At 50.1% G+C, this 15,879-nt stretch overlaps 1 protein-coding gene across 6 annotated transcripts in view; it reads left to right on the forward strand.

Annotated features, from left to right (window-relative positions):
- The window catches only part of RANBP3 (RAN binding protein 3), a 62,567-nt gene that overhangs the window by 1,715 nt on the left and 44,973 nt on the right, over positions 1-15,879 (forward strand). The window contains exon 1 of one of the 6 annotated variants that reach the window (XM_007994953.3): positions 65-84. The exons of 4 other annotated variants lie outside the window; for them this stretch is intronic. In XM_007994953.3, the coding sequence (XP_007993144.1) occupies positions 81-84 (4 nt within the window). In that variant the 5' untranslated portion in view covers positions 65-80. Of the gene's footprint in view, positions 1-64; positions 85-15,879 lie in introns of those variants that run through there. One more of the 6 variants, XM_007994948.3, reaches the window with a different exon arrangement.

A 15,879-nucleotide genomic window follows, 5' to 3' on the forward strand; every position in this document is an offset into this window, starting at 1 on the left:
GCTACATCTCTTTTTTTTAAGATAAAGGAGCCCGTGGAGGGTTGCAGCGTTCCAACTCATGAGATCTAGTTACGGAGGGAATGGGTAAGTGGGAATCAATATGACATATTTTATGTTTTTACATCCTGAGCCCATATAGTTTCTTGAACTCAGGACTCATGTCCAGCATCACATTTGGACATCTCCTTTTGGATGTGTCATAGGCAAGTCTGGAGCATTTCCAAAACAAAAATCCTTATCTCCACCACACCCACCCATCCCATGGTCTTTCACCCATTGTAGTTAGGCAGGTTTATTCTTTGAATTCCTCAGGCCCCAAACCTTGAAGTCATCCCTGGTTTCCCTCTTTCTCATACTCCACAGCAAATTCTGTCATTTCTACCTTAAAATTATTTCCAAAGGGGGACCACCACTTCTCCCCACCAAGACTGTCAATGCTTGGGCCCCTGTTCCCTCCACCCTTACCCATCTGAAAACTTCTCAACCCATAGTGGGCCCCAATACCTCCCTGTCCTTCTCTCTCGCCACTCTCCGCTGACTTGCTCTGTGCTAACTACTCTAGCTTTTTCAGTTTTCCTTGAATGTTCCATACACTCCCCACTTTTAGCCTTTTCTCTTACTTATTCCTCTAACTGAAACAGTTTTCCCCCAGATACCCCTGTGGCTCACTTCTTCTGGTTTTTACTCATATGTTACTTTATTAATGAGAGCTTCTCTGGCCACCTATTTCAAATTATATCCACGTTCTCTATTCCGTTCACCTAGCTTGATTTTCCTGTACAGCTCTTACAATCCACCATGCTAGATGTTACTTGCATGTTTGCCTCGTGTAAGCTCCATGAGGTCAGGGATTTTTATGTCATGATCACTGATTATCCCCTTGCATCTAGAACGGTGCCTGGCACAGAGTAGGTATACAAGAAATATTGGTTGAAGGAATGAATGAATGAATGAATGAATGAATTCACCAGTGAGAACCCTGTTGTGAGGAATACATTTGAGCACAAAGGGGAAATTATGGATTGCCCTTTTCCAGGGGATACTCTTTCTAGCATATGCGGTACACGTGAGCTGTTGGTTGTAAATGGCATAGTTGAACTGGTAAGGGCCGAAGAGAGAAATGGAATGTTTTGAACTTCACTTTTTTCCCCTAGTAAATGCCACACTCACCTAGCACGTTATCCCTGACACTGGTTCAAGGATCGCCGTCCTGAGGAAATCAAACCTTGTTGGACTTTGTGCCTCACATATCCCTGCAGTCCTTTAATCAGTCATGGTGTTTCTTGAACACTCCATTTCTGGTTTTGGCTTGTACAGCCTGCCAGGATGTTTAATTTCGTATTCACTGTGTAAAGTGGGGCCTCCTTGCCTGCGCCTTTTGAAGTTTTAGGGACTGCCCCATGGTCATGTGTTTGCTCTTGCTGTTTAAGCTCTAGTCAAATGCCCTCTTGGCTTCTGTCTTTCCAGACTGAGATCTTAAGTTGCTCCACCCTCACACCAAGTCCCTCCTCCATCCATTTGCCGTCTTTTATCTCTGGGCCAGTCCCACCTCTGTGTCAGGCTAAGCAGCGGCTGTCCACACGGCTGTGCATTAGTATCACCTGGGGAGCTTTCCTGAAGCCACAGATGCTCAGTCCCCACGCCCTGTAGATTCCGATTCTCTGTGGTGTTAGATGGGCCCTGGGCCTCTGTGTAGGTGGCAGCACAGGTAATTCTCATGCGTAGCCAGGGTTGAGGCCCTGTGGTTTGAGTAGTAGAGGGTAGATGTCCTCTGCTTGTACATGAGGAAATGTTTTCTGTTGTGTAAAGCATCTTGTTGGATCTCGTCACCGTGGTAATCGCCTCATGGATGGTGACCAAACTCTCACAGCCCTTCCTGTGGTTTGTGACTTTTAAAGTCCGCCTGGGTGCTTTTCCTCTCAGAGTGTGTGCGTGTGTCACCCTTGCATCCAGGGGTAAGTCTCCCCTGCTTGGCATTTCCCCACTGATACCTTCCAGACTCATTACTTATCCTGTCTCTGGGGTTATTCTGCATTGTAGGCAGCATCAGGATTTGAAAGCAGAGTTTTGTCCCTGGCAAAGGTAAAGAAGACTGGGAAGAAGATGAGCAAAGCACGTTTGAACTCCAGGGAATCTTGGATTCTAGATCCTGACATGAAAGGCCCTGTTGGCCTGTGGACTATGTGTGGTGGAAACCTGGGAGACAGTGTGAAGCAGGGCTCTCACCTTTGTGTGGTGCAGCTGACATTTTGATCGTTCTCTGTTGGCGGGAGTGGGGCTGTCCTGTGCATTGTAGGTTTAGCAGCACAGTAGCATCCTTGAACCTACTCACTAGATGCCAGTAGCGCACACCTCCCCTCACTCCCGGGGTCATCATGACAACAGAAAACGTCTCCTGACATCCCTGGGGAGTGGGGGTGGGGAGGTTGCAGAATCGCCCCCAGATGAGAGACTTACTGGTATTGATGGTGGGGACACAGGCTTCGGTCCTTATAGAGAACTGGGTTTGTGTTTTAACTCTACTGTCCACTCTGAGTCATTTGGGGCAAATTTCTTAACCTCTTTGAACCCCCGTTTCCACACCAATAAAATGGGAATAATGATAACCATACCCTCCTTGTGGTTGCTGTGAGCACTGAAGGAATTAATGCAAATCCAGTATTTAGCACCAATCTCTGCTCATGGTAATAAACACTCAGGTTGCTGTTTTTACTACAGTGCACTCTGCTCTAGACACATTTAGCTTAAGGGCTCAACAAAGTCTCCATTGTGTGGGCGAACCTGCCCCACTCAGAGTTGGCCCTGGACTGAGCCCCTGGCAGGAGACCAGCAGGGCCTGGGCTCTGGGTCCTCCTAAGTTCTGTCCTGCCTGTCACTTAGTGGTCCCAGGGATCCCAGCCTCAGCACTACAGACATCTGGGGCCAGGCATTTCTCTGTTGTGGGTGACTGCCCTGTGCACTGTAGGATCTTAATCAGGATACCTGGCCTCTACCCCACCAAATGCTAATGGCATGTCCCCCTCCTCACCCCTACCAGTCATGACAACGGAAGTGTCTCCAGACATCACCAGTGTCCCCGGGGGGGGGGGGGGGGGGGCAGAATTGCTTTCAGTTGAGAACCACTGATTTAAAAGCCTGACCAGGTATAGAGTTGAGAGATTTTTGAGGATGGTTTGGCTTCTCTCAGTTTGCACCTTGTTGACTTAAAACTTAGCCCCTGAGAGGATGAGATGCAACTGAATTTTTATTGGTCAGCTAAAACTGAAATAGGTGGAACCTGTCCTAAACAACTTTTGGAAAATTTCTCATGAATCTGTGATAAAAAACGAATTCTGGGATTTGGGCTGAGAGCAGAATGTGTGTTTTCACCTCCACTGTGCCTCCTGTGTCTGTAGCAGAAGGGGCCTGATGGTACCTGAGGGGTGTCCACGCTGCAGAACTTTTACACACTTTGAAGAGACTTTCCATTTTGCCCAGGGTCCCGCGTGTAGACAGAAAAGCCCTCACTGGACTTCTGCAAAACGTTTCAAACAAGTCTTCAGGCTGCCTTTCCATTTACCAGAAAATGGGATTTTCCCGGCACCCTCGTGCATTCATTAGGTGTTAGAGTCAACCTGGGTCTGGTGTGTGCTCCTCCTCTGAGGTGGTTGGAGTGAGCAGAGGCAACAGGAATGGGGTGAGCTTCGAGTGGCATTTGGAGGAGTTTGGGTTGGAGAAGGGGGGTTGAATTCTGACCTCCTAAGTGAGTTCAGACAGTGAATAGGCCTGAGTGTAGTGGGAGATGAGGGCCATTTGAGGAAAGTTGAGATGCATTTGGGGACTCTTGAGAAGAGAGTGCCATTTGTGAAAACTTAACAGAGAACCACAGAACTGCAGAGATGGCTGGTATTGGCTTGGCTGGGCATTTGGTAGCTCTCCATGGTACTATGAAGCAATCGTGAGGCAGCTGGGCTTGCATCATTATCTATTCAGGGTCTAGCGGTGGTGTTTTCTGTTTTAATGGGTCTGGTGGAGTGGTGTTCTCTTTGACTCTCCCCTACGCAGTAGAGAATAACGTGGCCTGGGACTTCCGGGTAAAGCTCCTCACCACCACCTTCCACATGTCCACAGTTTGCTTCCTCCTTGGTAGTCTTGGCACATAGAGCTGCCACACAGCACTAGCTATGGATCTCAGCCCCGGATGGGCCTCACGCTTGTTTAAGGAGGTTGTCAGGGAAAATCAAAACTGCTGCCTGGGCTGCACCATTGGAGATAGTTCCAGTAGTTCTAGGGTGTCTGTGGTTTTAAAGAGCTCCACAGATGTTTAACAATGTGAAGCCAGAGTTGAAAACCACAGGCAGAAGTTGCAAACTTGCTTGAAGGGCAAGCAGACATATTTCGTTTGGCCCATTTAGGTTTTTGTTTGTAATTAGGAGCCAACACTTAAAATTCTGAGATTTCAGAGGGGGAAAAAATCGTATTTCTGATTTCTCAGAAAACAGCAACCACCCTTGGCCTGCATTCTTACACAGCAGTGATTTGTCAGCGCTAAGGCACAACTGCGCCTGTGGATAGATTAGATTGGATACTGTGGTCCCCGCCATGTTGCTTGGGGCCTGGCCCACTTCCTTCTATTCCTGTGCCTGTGACCTTGGTTGGTATTTGGGTTTCAACCCTGTTATACAGACTCCTAGACTCTGCATCCTCTTCACTTAGAGTGCTCGTTAGCTAGAACCTTAGCATAAAGCACCTCATGGTCTGTAATTAATTCAGGATTTAGTGTCCTTGGATTGCTAGAACTCGGAGAGCACATGGCAGTGGTTCTCAGAGATGGTCCGGCGCCCTGCAGCCCCCAAGATCTTTTCAAGGGGACTGCAAGTTCAAAACTATTTCATAACGACACAAAGACGTTATCTGTCCTTTTTTTCCACTCTCATTCACTTGAAAATGGACAGTGGAGTTTTTTCCAGAGGTTATTGGGTGTGTGATATGGCAACAGATGAACTGCAGAAGCAGATAAGAGAATTCAGGCTAGGCACAGCGGCACACACCTGCCGTCCCAGCTACTCGGAAGGCTGAGGCGGGAGGATCTCTTGAGCCCAGGAGTTCAAAGCCAGCCTGGGCAACATAGCAAGGTCCCCTTCTTTAATAAAAAAGAGAGAGAGAGAGAATTCAGCTATCTTCTATTAAGCCAGACGTTAAAGAGATTTGTCAAAATGTAAAATAATGCCACTTTTCTCACTGATTTTTTAAAAATACTTATTTTTCATAAAAATGTGTTGTTTAGCTAAACCTCTCTGGAGTTTATTGTAATCTTAAATATTTTGAAATTATCTTAGGTTTGATTTCTAATATGGCATCAATAGTAGTTACATCCCACATTTCCAAAAGCTCTTGGGGATGTTCGGTCATTGACAAGCGTGGAAAGGGGTCCCAAGACCAGGAAATTTCAGAACCACTGCCATGTGCTAGCAGAGCCACAGTGCACAGTACGGGTTTCTCCGCCGCCTCGCCAACATCGGGAGAATTCTAACCCGGGGCTGACCAGCAGGTTCCTGTTGGCAACTTGTGGCATGGTTGGAAGCACCTGGATTGGCTGTCGTTGGTTTGTGTCTTGCCTTCTGCCCCAGAACCATGGGCAAGTTGTCTGACCTTAGCTCCTGCATCTGTAAAATGGGAACGATGATACGCAAGTCTGAGGATTGTGGTATGAGAGAGAATGTACTTCTGGTAATTGACCTGCTGGAATGTGGAGGTACATGTCAGTTACTGCCAGCAGTGATTCTCCTAATTGGATGCCTGCGTAGAGAGAAAGCACCCTGTGAGTTATACCAGGGTTTCTCCACCTCAGTATTCTTTACATTGGGGCTGGTGGTGGCCATCTTGTGCATTGGAGGATGTTGGGCAGCCCCTCTAGTCTCTACTCATGTGATGCGATAGCACCCAATCATCCCACCCATCCGCTCCCAGTCATGAGAAGATAAAAGGTCTCCAGACACTGGTCCAGTGTCCCCTTAGTGGCAGAATTGCCCCCACTTGAGAACACTGGGTTATGGGATTTCACTGACACCCAAGAGACTTTGTGCTCCATAGTTATCTCACCTACTGAGGTCCTAGGAGCCTGTACACATTGAAAGCCACAGTCTGAGTGGGGAGGGAGAAAGGAGATGAATCCCAGAAGCCAGGGTGAGGGGTCACCCTGGTTTGTGCCATCTAATCTATTGGGGATTTATTTTGGTGTATAATGTGAGTTAGAGATACAGCTCAATTTTTTTGCCCAAGATTAATGCAAGGTGTCTTACCCTCAGCTCAGTTGACATTTGGGCTTGGGTCATTTGGTCGCAGGGCACTGTTCTGAGCCTCCTAGGATGTTGGTCAGCATCTTTGGTCTCCATCCACTAGATATCTGTAACAGTTTCCTCCCCACCCCCACAAACATGACAACTACAATGTCTCCAGACTTTGACCAGTGTCCCCAGGGAGATGAAGTTATTCCTGGGTAAGAACCACTGGTCCACAGGATCAAGGGAACCTACCCAGGAATAAATTAATTGCCAGCTAGAGTTTAAGGCCCCTCCCCCCAACCTTCTTTTTCCATTCTGGCCTTTTGGCGGCTAAGTAGGCCTCAGTGGACATCATATCCCTCTTGAGGAAGGACAGTCTTTTCCTTGACCTTTAACACTGCCTCTGGTCCAGGGTGAGGACCTGACAGAATGTCAGGGCTGGAAAGAACCTTCAGGGATGCCCTGAGTCCTGGCTGCACCATTTCACAGGGGCTGAAGCCCGAGAACATGGAAGCAGGTAGGGCTGGCTGGGGCCAGGGCGCCTGTCACCAGCCGTGGAGTCTAGGAATTCATGCTTGTCCTTCCTGGTGAGTCAGTAAACTCGAGGTAATGGGCACTCGTTCCCCCCTGAAAACTGAGCGGCGTAGGGCACTGCATTTCACTGTCGCTGTTTATGGTGTTCAAAGAAAGGGAGGAAATTCTAGAGACAGTAGTAGTTACTCCATACACATGTTTAGAAGGCAGGCCTTGCCTTTTGCAGTAAGTTTAAAATGCCTTTGCTAAATTAAACTCCCCCAGGTTTGCCACAGAGAATTTTGGGAACTTGTTTACCCAGAATTAATTCCCGCGTTGCATCTGTGAGAGCAGAGCGTGAGTGGAAAACGGTCCTTGAGAACTTGCCTTTCTCTGGGGGAGAGGGTGAGAAAACAGGCGGTTACCCTCTGCTTAGAGGACAGAGGATGTTTTGCAGCATTCATGGTGATGGCCACTGGGTCCTGAGAGTTCAGGGCCTGGGTCCCAGCCTTTACACTGGATAAATCCAGATTCCTCAGCATGGCCAGCAAGGCTGCCCTTCCCGCCCTCCTCCCCTCCAAACATGGACCTCCAGGCTCTTCCTTTCCTTAGAACCTTTGACTTGGGGTCCGCTCTGCCTGGGATCCCTTGCCTTCACCTGGCTCATACCTGCTCACCCTTCATGTGTGAGCTTCAGCAAGGCCTTCCCCATTCACTCACTCTCTTCTACCCTCCTGCGGCATTTTCTGTGTGGCACCCAGCTCCAGAATTACCCAGTTATCTCTGCACACAGCAGGTACTTGTTTGTTTTCTCTTTCCCAGTAGAGAGCTGCGGCCTTGTCTGCCATTTCTTTCCTGTTTCCAGTGCCAAGCTCGGCACTTAGCACAAGTCTGCGCTTGGTAGATCCTGCTGGTGAGAGCAAGGCTTGGCCGCTCGGCTCAGCCTGCCTTCAGATCCCGTCCATTTCCTGTGACCTTAGAAGGGCTCAGGCATACTGAGCACCTGAGCGTTTGCCTTGAGTGTCTCAGGTGACCAGGCAGCTCTTGGATCCAACCATTCCACCCCTTAAAAGGGGTCAGACTCTGACGCATTTGTCATTGCCGGGCGCTGGCAGCTGTCCTTGAATCCAAGGCCCGTGCTTTAAGGTGGCATCGATGTGTTTGCAATCTTCTAAGCATAATAATGCTGCCAGTGCCAGTGGGGAATCATCCTGTGTGCCAGCCACTTCCCCAAACACGGCGTGTGCATCGTTTCATTTCATCCTTGCCGAAGCTGCCTGGGGTGAAATAACAGCCCTTATATGCAAATGAAGACATTGTGCCCGAGATACATTGTCTGGTCTGGGATCCCAACCACAAGGGTCCAGGGCAGGTTTGAACGCACACAAAGACCAGAGCCCGCGCTCTCCAGTATCATCAGTTTTGCTCTGCTGCCTCAGCATGAATTCTGTAGTTCTTGGCTTTGCTTCTGGTAAGCTTCTGTGTAGAGAGGGGATTTCTGTTGTCTCTACTGGAACTTTCCCTGAGTCTTCAGCCACTTGCGTTGCCTCAGCTGTGTTGGTGTCACACCACCTAGTGGCGGAGTGGCAGAACAGAAAAGTGCCGTCAAAGCTGGATCCTCCATCTCTCCATACAGTTTTTTCTTTTTTCTTTCTTTTCTTTTCTTTTTTTTTCTTTTTTTTTCTTTTTTTTTTTTTGGAGACAGAGTCTCACTCTGTCACCCAGGCTGGAGGGCCGTGGTGCTGTCTCGGCTCACTGCAACCTCCACCTCCCGGGTTCAAGTGATGCTTGGGTCTCAGCCTCCCGAGTAGCTGGGATTACATATCCCACCAGGCCCAGCTAATTTTTGTAAATTGATAGAGACAGGATTTCACCATGTTTCCCAGACTGGTCTCAAACTGTTTCCTCAAGTGATCCACATGCCTCAGCCTTCTAACATGCTGGGATTACCGGCATGAGCCACTGTGCCCAGCCATCCATGCAGTTGTAGGCAGAGTTGCTGACTTTGTATAACTTTATGGAGTTTCTGTTCAGAAGTACAAGTTCTGCCCCCAGGGGCTTACGGTCTGGGTGGGGCAGGAGTGGAAGCTTAGAAGGGTTTGGCTGCAGGGCTGATAAAGGTAGAAATAAAGAAGGCAGAATGTGGCTTGGCCCTCATGGGGTGGAGTGGGATATGAGGAGGATGTCATGGGGATGTGGCTTTGATAAATGAGACTAGATATGTAAAGTACCTACCTGGAGTCCAGTAAAGGCCTTTTAACAAATGCCTGTTGCCCCTGCAATGCTTGTTGGAAGTGTAAGTATCTGGTGGTGAGATTAGAGTGGTGGAGATTGGCTTGGAGTTTGGTAGTTGAAGGTAATGCCAAGAAGATGAGCATTCCAAAAAGAAGTACATAAAAGGTAAGATATCATCAGCTCCAAAAAGTGTGTCCCCATAATCTCCATGAGACCAGTTGAAAGTTATAGAAATATATTGGAGTATTGAGGAAAGAATTGAGTCATCCAGGGTCCCACCACCTTCCACTGGCTGGGCTGGAGAACCCTGAGCATGCTATGCACAGAGATCCATAGAGGCATCACCTAGCAACTGCATGTTTGAGATCAGTTCCATTCCTCACCAGAGCATTAGTCGGAGGACAGAGCTGACATGTCAGTGACAGATTTACCTTTGTGCTGTGGCACAGAACTGTTTATAATAATTTCTGAAAAATATAAATGACTTGAAGGGTTGTGATCGTGTCACCAGATTACAGGAACTGCCACATTTTAATAGACTGTTATTTGTGTTGGCGAGATGCTTTCCATATTTTTTCCACAGGTAAGAAGATTAAGACATATCAGCCCAGGATTAAAGCTAATTTTATACAAGTACCTTGCTGACAGTTTGGTCAGGAGTTCTAAGTCGCTTTCTAGATGAGGGCAGTTTCTTGGCAGGTGTTGGAGTCATCAGTCAGGAGGGGAATAAACAGAAAAAGCAAAGATATTCCAGATTCTCTCCTATATGTGTTTTCCCAGGCCTATGTAGTTTCTTCTATTTAGTTTTAGCGGGAGATCCTCCACGACAGGCTGGAGGCAGCCATGGGCCGGTGGGGAGGCAAAGCTTACTGCAAGGCAGGGCTGCCCTTGCTTCTTTGTAAATTATTCTCTGTAGCAGTGAGGAAAGAAAGTTTATATGGAAGAGGAGAGAGGCGGAGGCGAGGGTGTGCGTGTTGTCAGCTTAGATTCTGAATACATTACGCAAAGCATTCCAGGGTGGAACATTTGACAGACAAAGACAGAATGCAGCTTGTGTCGCCATTGAGTGTGTGCCTTGGAATGTGTCTTTGATATTGTCTCGACAACCTTAAAGGATTTCAGTCTTGTCGGGGATCAGCCATGGGGTAATCACACACTGTGTTGGCCAAGGCAGGTGGTCACCTGACCTGCGGGAAACCTTGCACTGACCCCGGAACTCATAACTAGCCCGCTAGTTTGGTTCGTGCTCCTCCATAGGTGCTTATCCAGAATAGCTACTTTATTCCTGCTGTCGTTTCTCAAAAGGAAAGAGTGTATGTGTCGTAGCTCTGAGGCCTGCCTGCGCAGAAAAGGTGAGAGGAAGCAAACTGGAGTTCCAGGTGACTTCCATTTTGCACATGTAGTACTTGGCCAGCAGCGGAGCGGAGTGTGGCGCTTAGGAGTGTGGGCCCGGGCTTCAGAGTCGGCCCACCTGGCCAGAAGACCCGGGCACCCTCGGACAGGTCACTTAACCTGATTATCCGTTTCCTTTCCTGTGAAAGGATGTTGGTGTAAACCATCTCCTAAGGTGGTTGTGAAGATTTGGTGACATGATGCAAATAAAACCTAACACATAAAAAATTGCTCGAAGAACGCTGGCCACGTACATGAAACCATCCCGCGTCTGGGAGACTCCCTTTGTGGATGCCTTTGCTGTGTGTCACATGGCAGAAGCTAGGAGAAGTCTAAGAGGTAGAACAGGATTCTACAACCCTTGTTCACCTGGAGGGTTGGGAAACTCACTTTTCTACCCTGGGCCACCGCTGGGGTCCAAGCCAGCTCCTTGCTTTCTGCTTTCCTTGCTGGTAGTAGGCTGCAGAGACCTCACCCCTTTCCTTAAATCTGGGAAGCCCCCGCCACCCACCCTGTCCCAAGGGGCTCTACAGCTCCCTCTCCCCTCCTCGCTGCCTCTGAAGTAGACACAGAATTCATTTTGTCATCAAGGTTTTGCCACCAGTCAGTCTCTTGGCAGAAAATAATACAGATACAACCTTTGAGTCCTGGTCCCTGGAGGCTGCTTGTAGATGTGCTACCAGGAGGCCTGCTGTTTAACTCTCACGTGTGGGCTGTTGAAAACCGCCCTCCTCCTTTCGTCTTCCTTACTCTTTGAAGAGGCGGTATCTGGGCCCTTTCCCTAGGCAAAGATGCTATCCACCAAATTACGGAGGTGACTTCAGGGTTCAGGGTGAGGGTTTTATGGACTTCACACACACACCCCCCAAGCCATCTGGGTCCTAGGTCAGTCATTCCTGCTTTAGAGGAAGAGCCCACCTCCTCAGATACCTACTGCCCCCTGCAAGGAGAACAGTTCCTCTAGGGTCAGGAGGAAGACTGTGTCCCTCCAGGGGAAGAGACCACCTTCCACCAGGACCCCCACCTTCATTGCAGCAATCTTTGGCCCTTTCCTCAAAAAAGCTATCGTAGGAACTGCTTCAATTTGATTGGAGTTTTCCTCTTAGGAGCTTCTGCACTGACCCATACAGGTGTAAATGTGCAGACCTCAGACCCCAGGGAAGGGTGGAGGTGCCCCCTGCACACCCCACCCCTCCACCACCTCCACTTGGCTCCTCTTGCCCCAGGCTGGCCTGTTTTCCAGTCTGTCCCCAAGGCATGTCCCAGGCACTAGCACAGTACCAGGCCCACTGCATGTGCCACGCTGACCTGGTTCCTCCAGCACTCCTCACTCTGCTGCCGTGTGCTTCCCTGTTCCTGTTCACGTGGCCAAATGCTGCTTGTCCTTCTGTCCAGACAGCCCCTCTCCCAGCAGCCTTCCCTGATTCACTCCCTTCCACAGCCTCGCAGGGTTGGAAGCCCCAGCTCTATGTTCCCACGGCCTCCTGTGCCTCCCCTGTGTCATATGTTCAGATAAGGTGTGATGGGCGCTCCAGACAGGGACATGTCTCCCTGTGTCACTGCCGTGTCTCCAGAGGCCAACGCAGTGGTTGGTGCACAGTGGGTGCCGGGATGTGTGGAATTGCTGAGCAAATATTAGGATTGAATCTTTTCATCCTCTGTGCACCTGGCGGAGTGGTTCCCAGGCTCAACTGGGTGAGCACCCTGACAGCCATAGCCACATGAGGATGACTGGGTAGAGGCTGGGGGGCTGGGCCGAGCAGGTCTGAGGGGTTGCCAACATCTGGTAGAAGTTGGGAAGGAGAGCAGAGATGGGCAAGCTTCCTGTGCTGGGACTGGCTCGCTTCTTAGCCTGTCTGTGCTCATCGCTGGGGCTGCAAAGACCAGGACCAGAACACCGGCCCCATCCTGGGGAATCCCAGCTGGTCCCATTTAGCATCTGAGTCTCACAAGTGGGTTGAGGGTAGCAGGGGACGGGAGGGAGAGCCAGCACTGTGGGCCTGGATGCCAGCAGGGGCTCACTCCATTCAGTTTCTGGCCAGGCCATCTCCCCTTGCTGTTTTCCTGGGGGAGCAGGGGCAGCAGGGGCAGCAGGGAACTCTCCTTGGCCCGGGTCTGTGGTCGTCACAGGATCACAGTTGTTGGGCTCAGGCTGGGTGCTGTCTGGGCATGTGAGCTGAGGAGGGTCACAGGGTAGAGGATGCTGGATGGGAGAAGGGTTTTGAATTCAGCAGTAGCCATGTGGGACTTGGTGCACAGTGCCCCGGAAAGCCATGGTGAGGCCAGAGAGGAAGTATGTGGTGGGCCAGAGCTCCCCACACGTTGTTTGAGGTGACTTGTGTCCAAGGAGGAGAGGCTCAGAATCTCCCCCGTTTCACACACCACTGTTGTCCACAGTGGTCCATGAAACGTCATTCTCAGGCCTCATCATGGATGTCCCTGGAAATGGGGGAACTCCCTGGTCACATAACTTTGGGAAGCATCTGGTCAAATGAGTTTCTTTCCTTTCTTTCTCTGTGTTTTTGGGACAAGGTCTCACTCTGTCACCTAGCCTGGAGTACAGTGGCACAATCATGGCTCACTGCAGCCTGTAACTCCTGGGCTCAAGCAGTCCTCCCACCTCGGCCTCCCAAGTAGCTGGGACTACAGGAGTGCGCCACCATGCCTGGCTATTTGTTTATTTTTTGTAGAAATAGGGTCTCATTATGTTGCCCAGACAGGTCTCCAACTCCGGGGTTCAAGTGATCCTCCCTCATCAGCCTCCCAAGTGCTGGGATTACAAACGTGAGCCACTGTGCCTTGTATTGGTTTTCTAATCTCTTAATACACTGATGTGTGAAGTCAGTCTCCAGACAGACTGCTTTTTTACAAACTAGATTTCAACAGGGAGCATGTTACAGGACCGAAAACAACAACAAAAAACCCAACCTCTTGGTTGACAGATTCTGGGTCAAATCGTCTGCATTTGATTCTGTTTTAATGTTTTAGGTCTTCATGGTGGGTCTCTAGAAATCTCCAGTGGTGATTTTCCCTTGACCTGTGAAAGAAAAGCTGGGCTAGGAATTGAAGCAGGTTGTAGAAGCCTCGCTACTGCTGGCTGCCTGTCCATTCCCCAAACTTGAGTTGGAGGTAGCTGAACACACGCTGCTTCCTCACTGATATAGCCAGAATCAGCCTGGTGATAGGGAATGGCTACAAACAGCATCCCGCGCCTCTGGTGGTCGGGGGGAGTGGGGCGGTCCTGCCTGGAATGGGGCTTGTGTGTGTGGTCTGTTTGCGTTAGCCATGCTGATTTGCAGTTGATCAACCTTTGGTCTGAGTAGAAATGCAGCGTGAGTAACTGACACTCTGTGCTTTGGGTGGAGATGTGACTGAAGCTCATTTCTACATGTTAGTTAGTGCAGTGACTGGGTCAGTCATTAATGCCAGACCTGCCATCAGCAGGGGTTACGATGGACCAAGATGGGCCAAGTTCATCTCCTGTTGCTGTATACTCTTGATTCTGTTCCTCTGGAGAACCCTGACCATGCCTCCCTGGGTTCTTAGTCCTTGCAGCATGTGACATTTCATTCACTCCCTAACTGCCGGTTGAGCGCCTGTTATGTGTGAGGCTCTGTGTTTGGCACTGAGAATACAGAGGTGAACGGAACAGATGAGGCCCCACTTTCTAGAACTTACATCTAGGGGTAGATGCTGTCACCACACATCCCTCTGGGAGTGCCAGGGCTTTGCAGTGCCTGGTCACCAAGTGCAAACACGCCCCTCCCTTTCAGTCAGATGTTTTCCCCTGAAGCGTCTGCCCTCAGCTTCCCATTCTCCACTCTTCCTGTGGCACCCTGCACAGAATGAGGGCTTAGTAAATATTTGTGAGTGCATAGCAGCTGGTGGTGTGTAGATGAACGACAGATAGAGGGCCTAGTTCAAACACTCATTGCAGGGTGTTGATGCGGCGTGTGCTGGGTGATAGGCTGTTTCAGCTGCTGTGGCCGTGGTCTCTGCCATGCCTCGTGGCAGGGATACAAGGCCTGCTTGGGAGGGAGTGCAGCAGGGCGGGCACGTCTCTCACAGTGGGAGCTTCCTGAATGAGATGGTGTCCGTGCAGGAGTAAGCACTGGCAATGGAAAACAAGGTGAACTACGGGCTCTCGGTAGCGGGACTAAACCAAGCAGAAGTCCAGAAGTGCACCATGAGTGTGGGTCGTGCAGGGACAGGGCTTTTCAGTGCCGCCACAGTGGGAGGTGGAGGGTTAGTGGTCGGGCGTGGCCTGTGTCTCAAGGTGCTCAGCCTCTACTCTGTGGGAGACACTGCAGTTTTGTTTTGTTTTTCTTTTTCTTTTTTCTTTTTTTTTTTTTTTGAGACGGAGTTTCGCTCTTATTGCCCAGGCTGGAGTGCAGTGGCGTGATCTCGGCTCAGTGCAACCTCTGCCTCCCAGGTTCAAGCGATTCTCCTGCCTCAGCCTCCCGAGTAGCTGGACTTACAGGCACCCACCACCACACCCAGATAATTTTTTGTATTTTTAGTAGAGACGGGGTTTCTCCGTGTTAGCCAGGATGGTCTCGAGCTCCCGACCTCAGGTGATCCGCCCGTCTCGGCCTCCCAAAGTGCTGGGATTACAGGCGTGAGACACCGTGCCAGGCCGACATTGCAGTTTTAAGTGTGCATTTCATGACAGTGCTTCTGGCTGCTCTGTGGAGGCCAGATCTAAGGGAGTGAGAGTAGAGACAGAGAAGGAAAGGAGGGCTGAATGGTGGCAGGAGTGGGTACAGGAACAGGAGATGGGAGGCAATTGCAGAGGATCTGATTGGATGTCACCCTGGCTTTCTGTTCTCTGGGTGGCTCCTGTCAGAGCTGGACCCTCACGTCCCCTTCCATAGCCTCCCTCTGTCTCCAGCTGGGTCACATGTCCAGGCACAGGGCAGGGTCATTGCTCCATCAGAGGGGCCCTCTCCTGGCCCATGCCCCCCAGCCCTGCTGTGTGTCCAGAAGGCTCCAGGCAGGACCTTGGCACCACAGCCAGCCCAGGCCTCCCATAGTTACTCAAGTAGCTGCAGTCCCCTCCGCATACCTGCAGATCCACTGACATGGTTCTCATCACCAGCGCACACTCCTCTCCGTCCAAATGGTTCTCTCTCTTCTGGCCCTTCCTTACTAGCCTGGCACCGAGTGTCTTCGCTTCACATTTTCTCTAATGTCCCCCTCCCCTCCCCTTCATGAAGTGTTTGTTGAATCCATACAGTGTGCCAAGTACTGTTCTCAGACCATTGGGTACCCAGGGGAACAAAGCAGTCTCCGATCTCATGGAGTTTATATCTTAATGGGTGAGACAGACCATAAACCCATCAATATGGAGTGGATCAGGCAGTGACACTTGCTATGAAGAGAAAGAAAGCATCTTAGCGTCACTTTGAGGTCTGTCCAAGGTCTCTTCTACAGATGCTGGCCTGCAGCATGTGTGTGATTAAGTCTGCAGTGACTA

Source organism: Chlorocebus sabaeus, chromosome 6, assembly GCF_047675955.1.
Source record: "Chlorocebus sabaeus isolate Y175 chromosome 6, mChlSab1.0.hap1, whole genome shotgun sequence".
Taxonomy (NCBI): domain Eukaryota; kingdom Metazoa; phylum Chordata; class Mammalia; order Primates; family Cercopithecidae; genus Chlorocebus; species Chlorocebus sabaeus.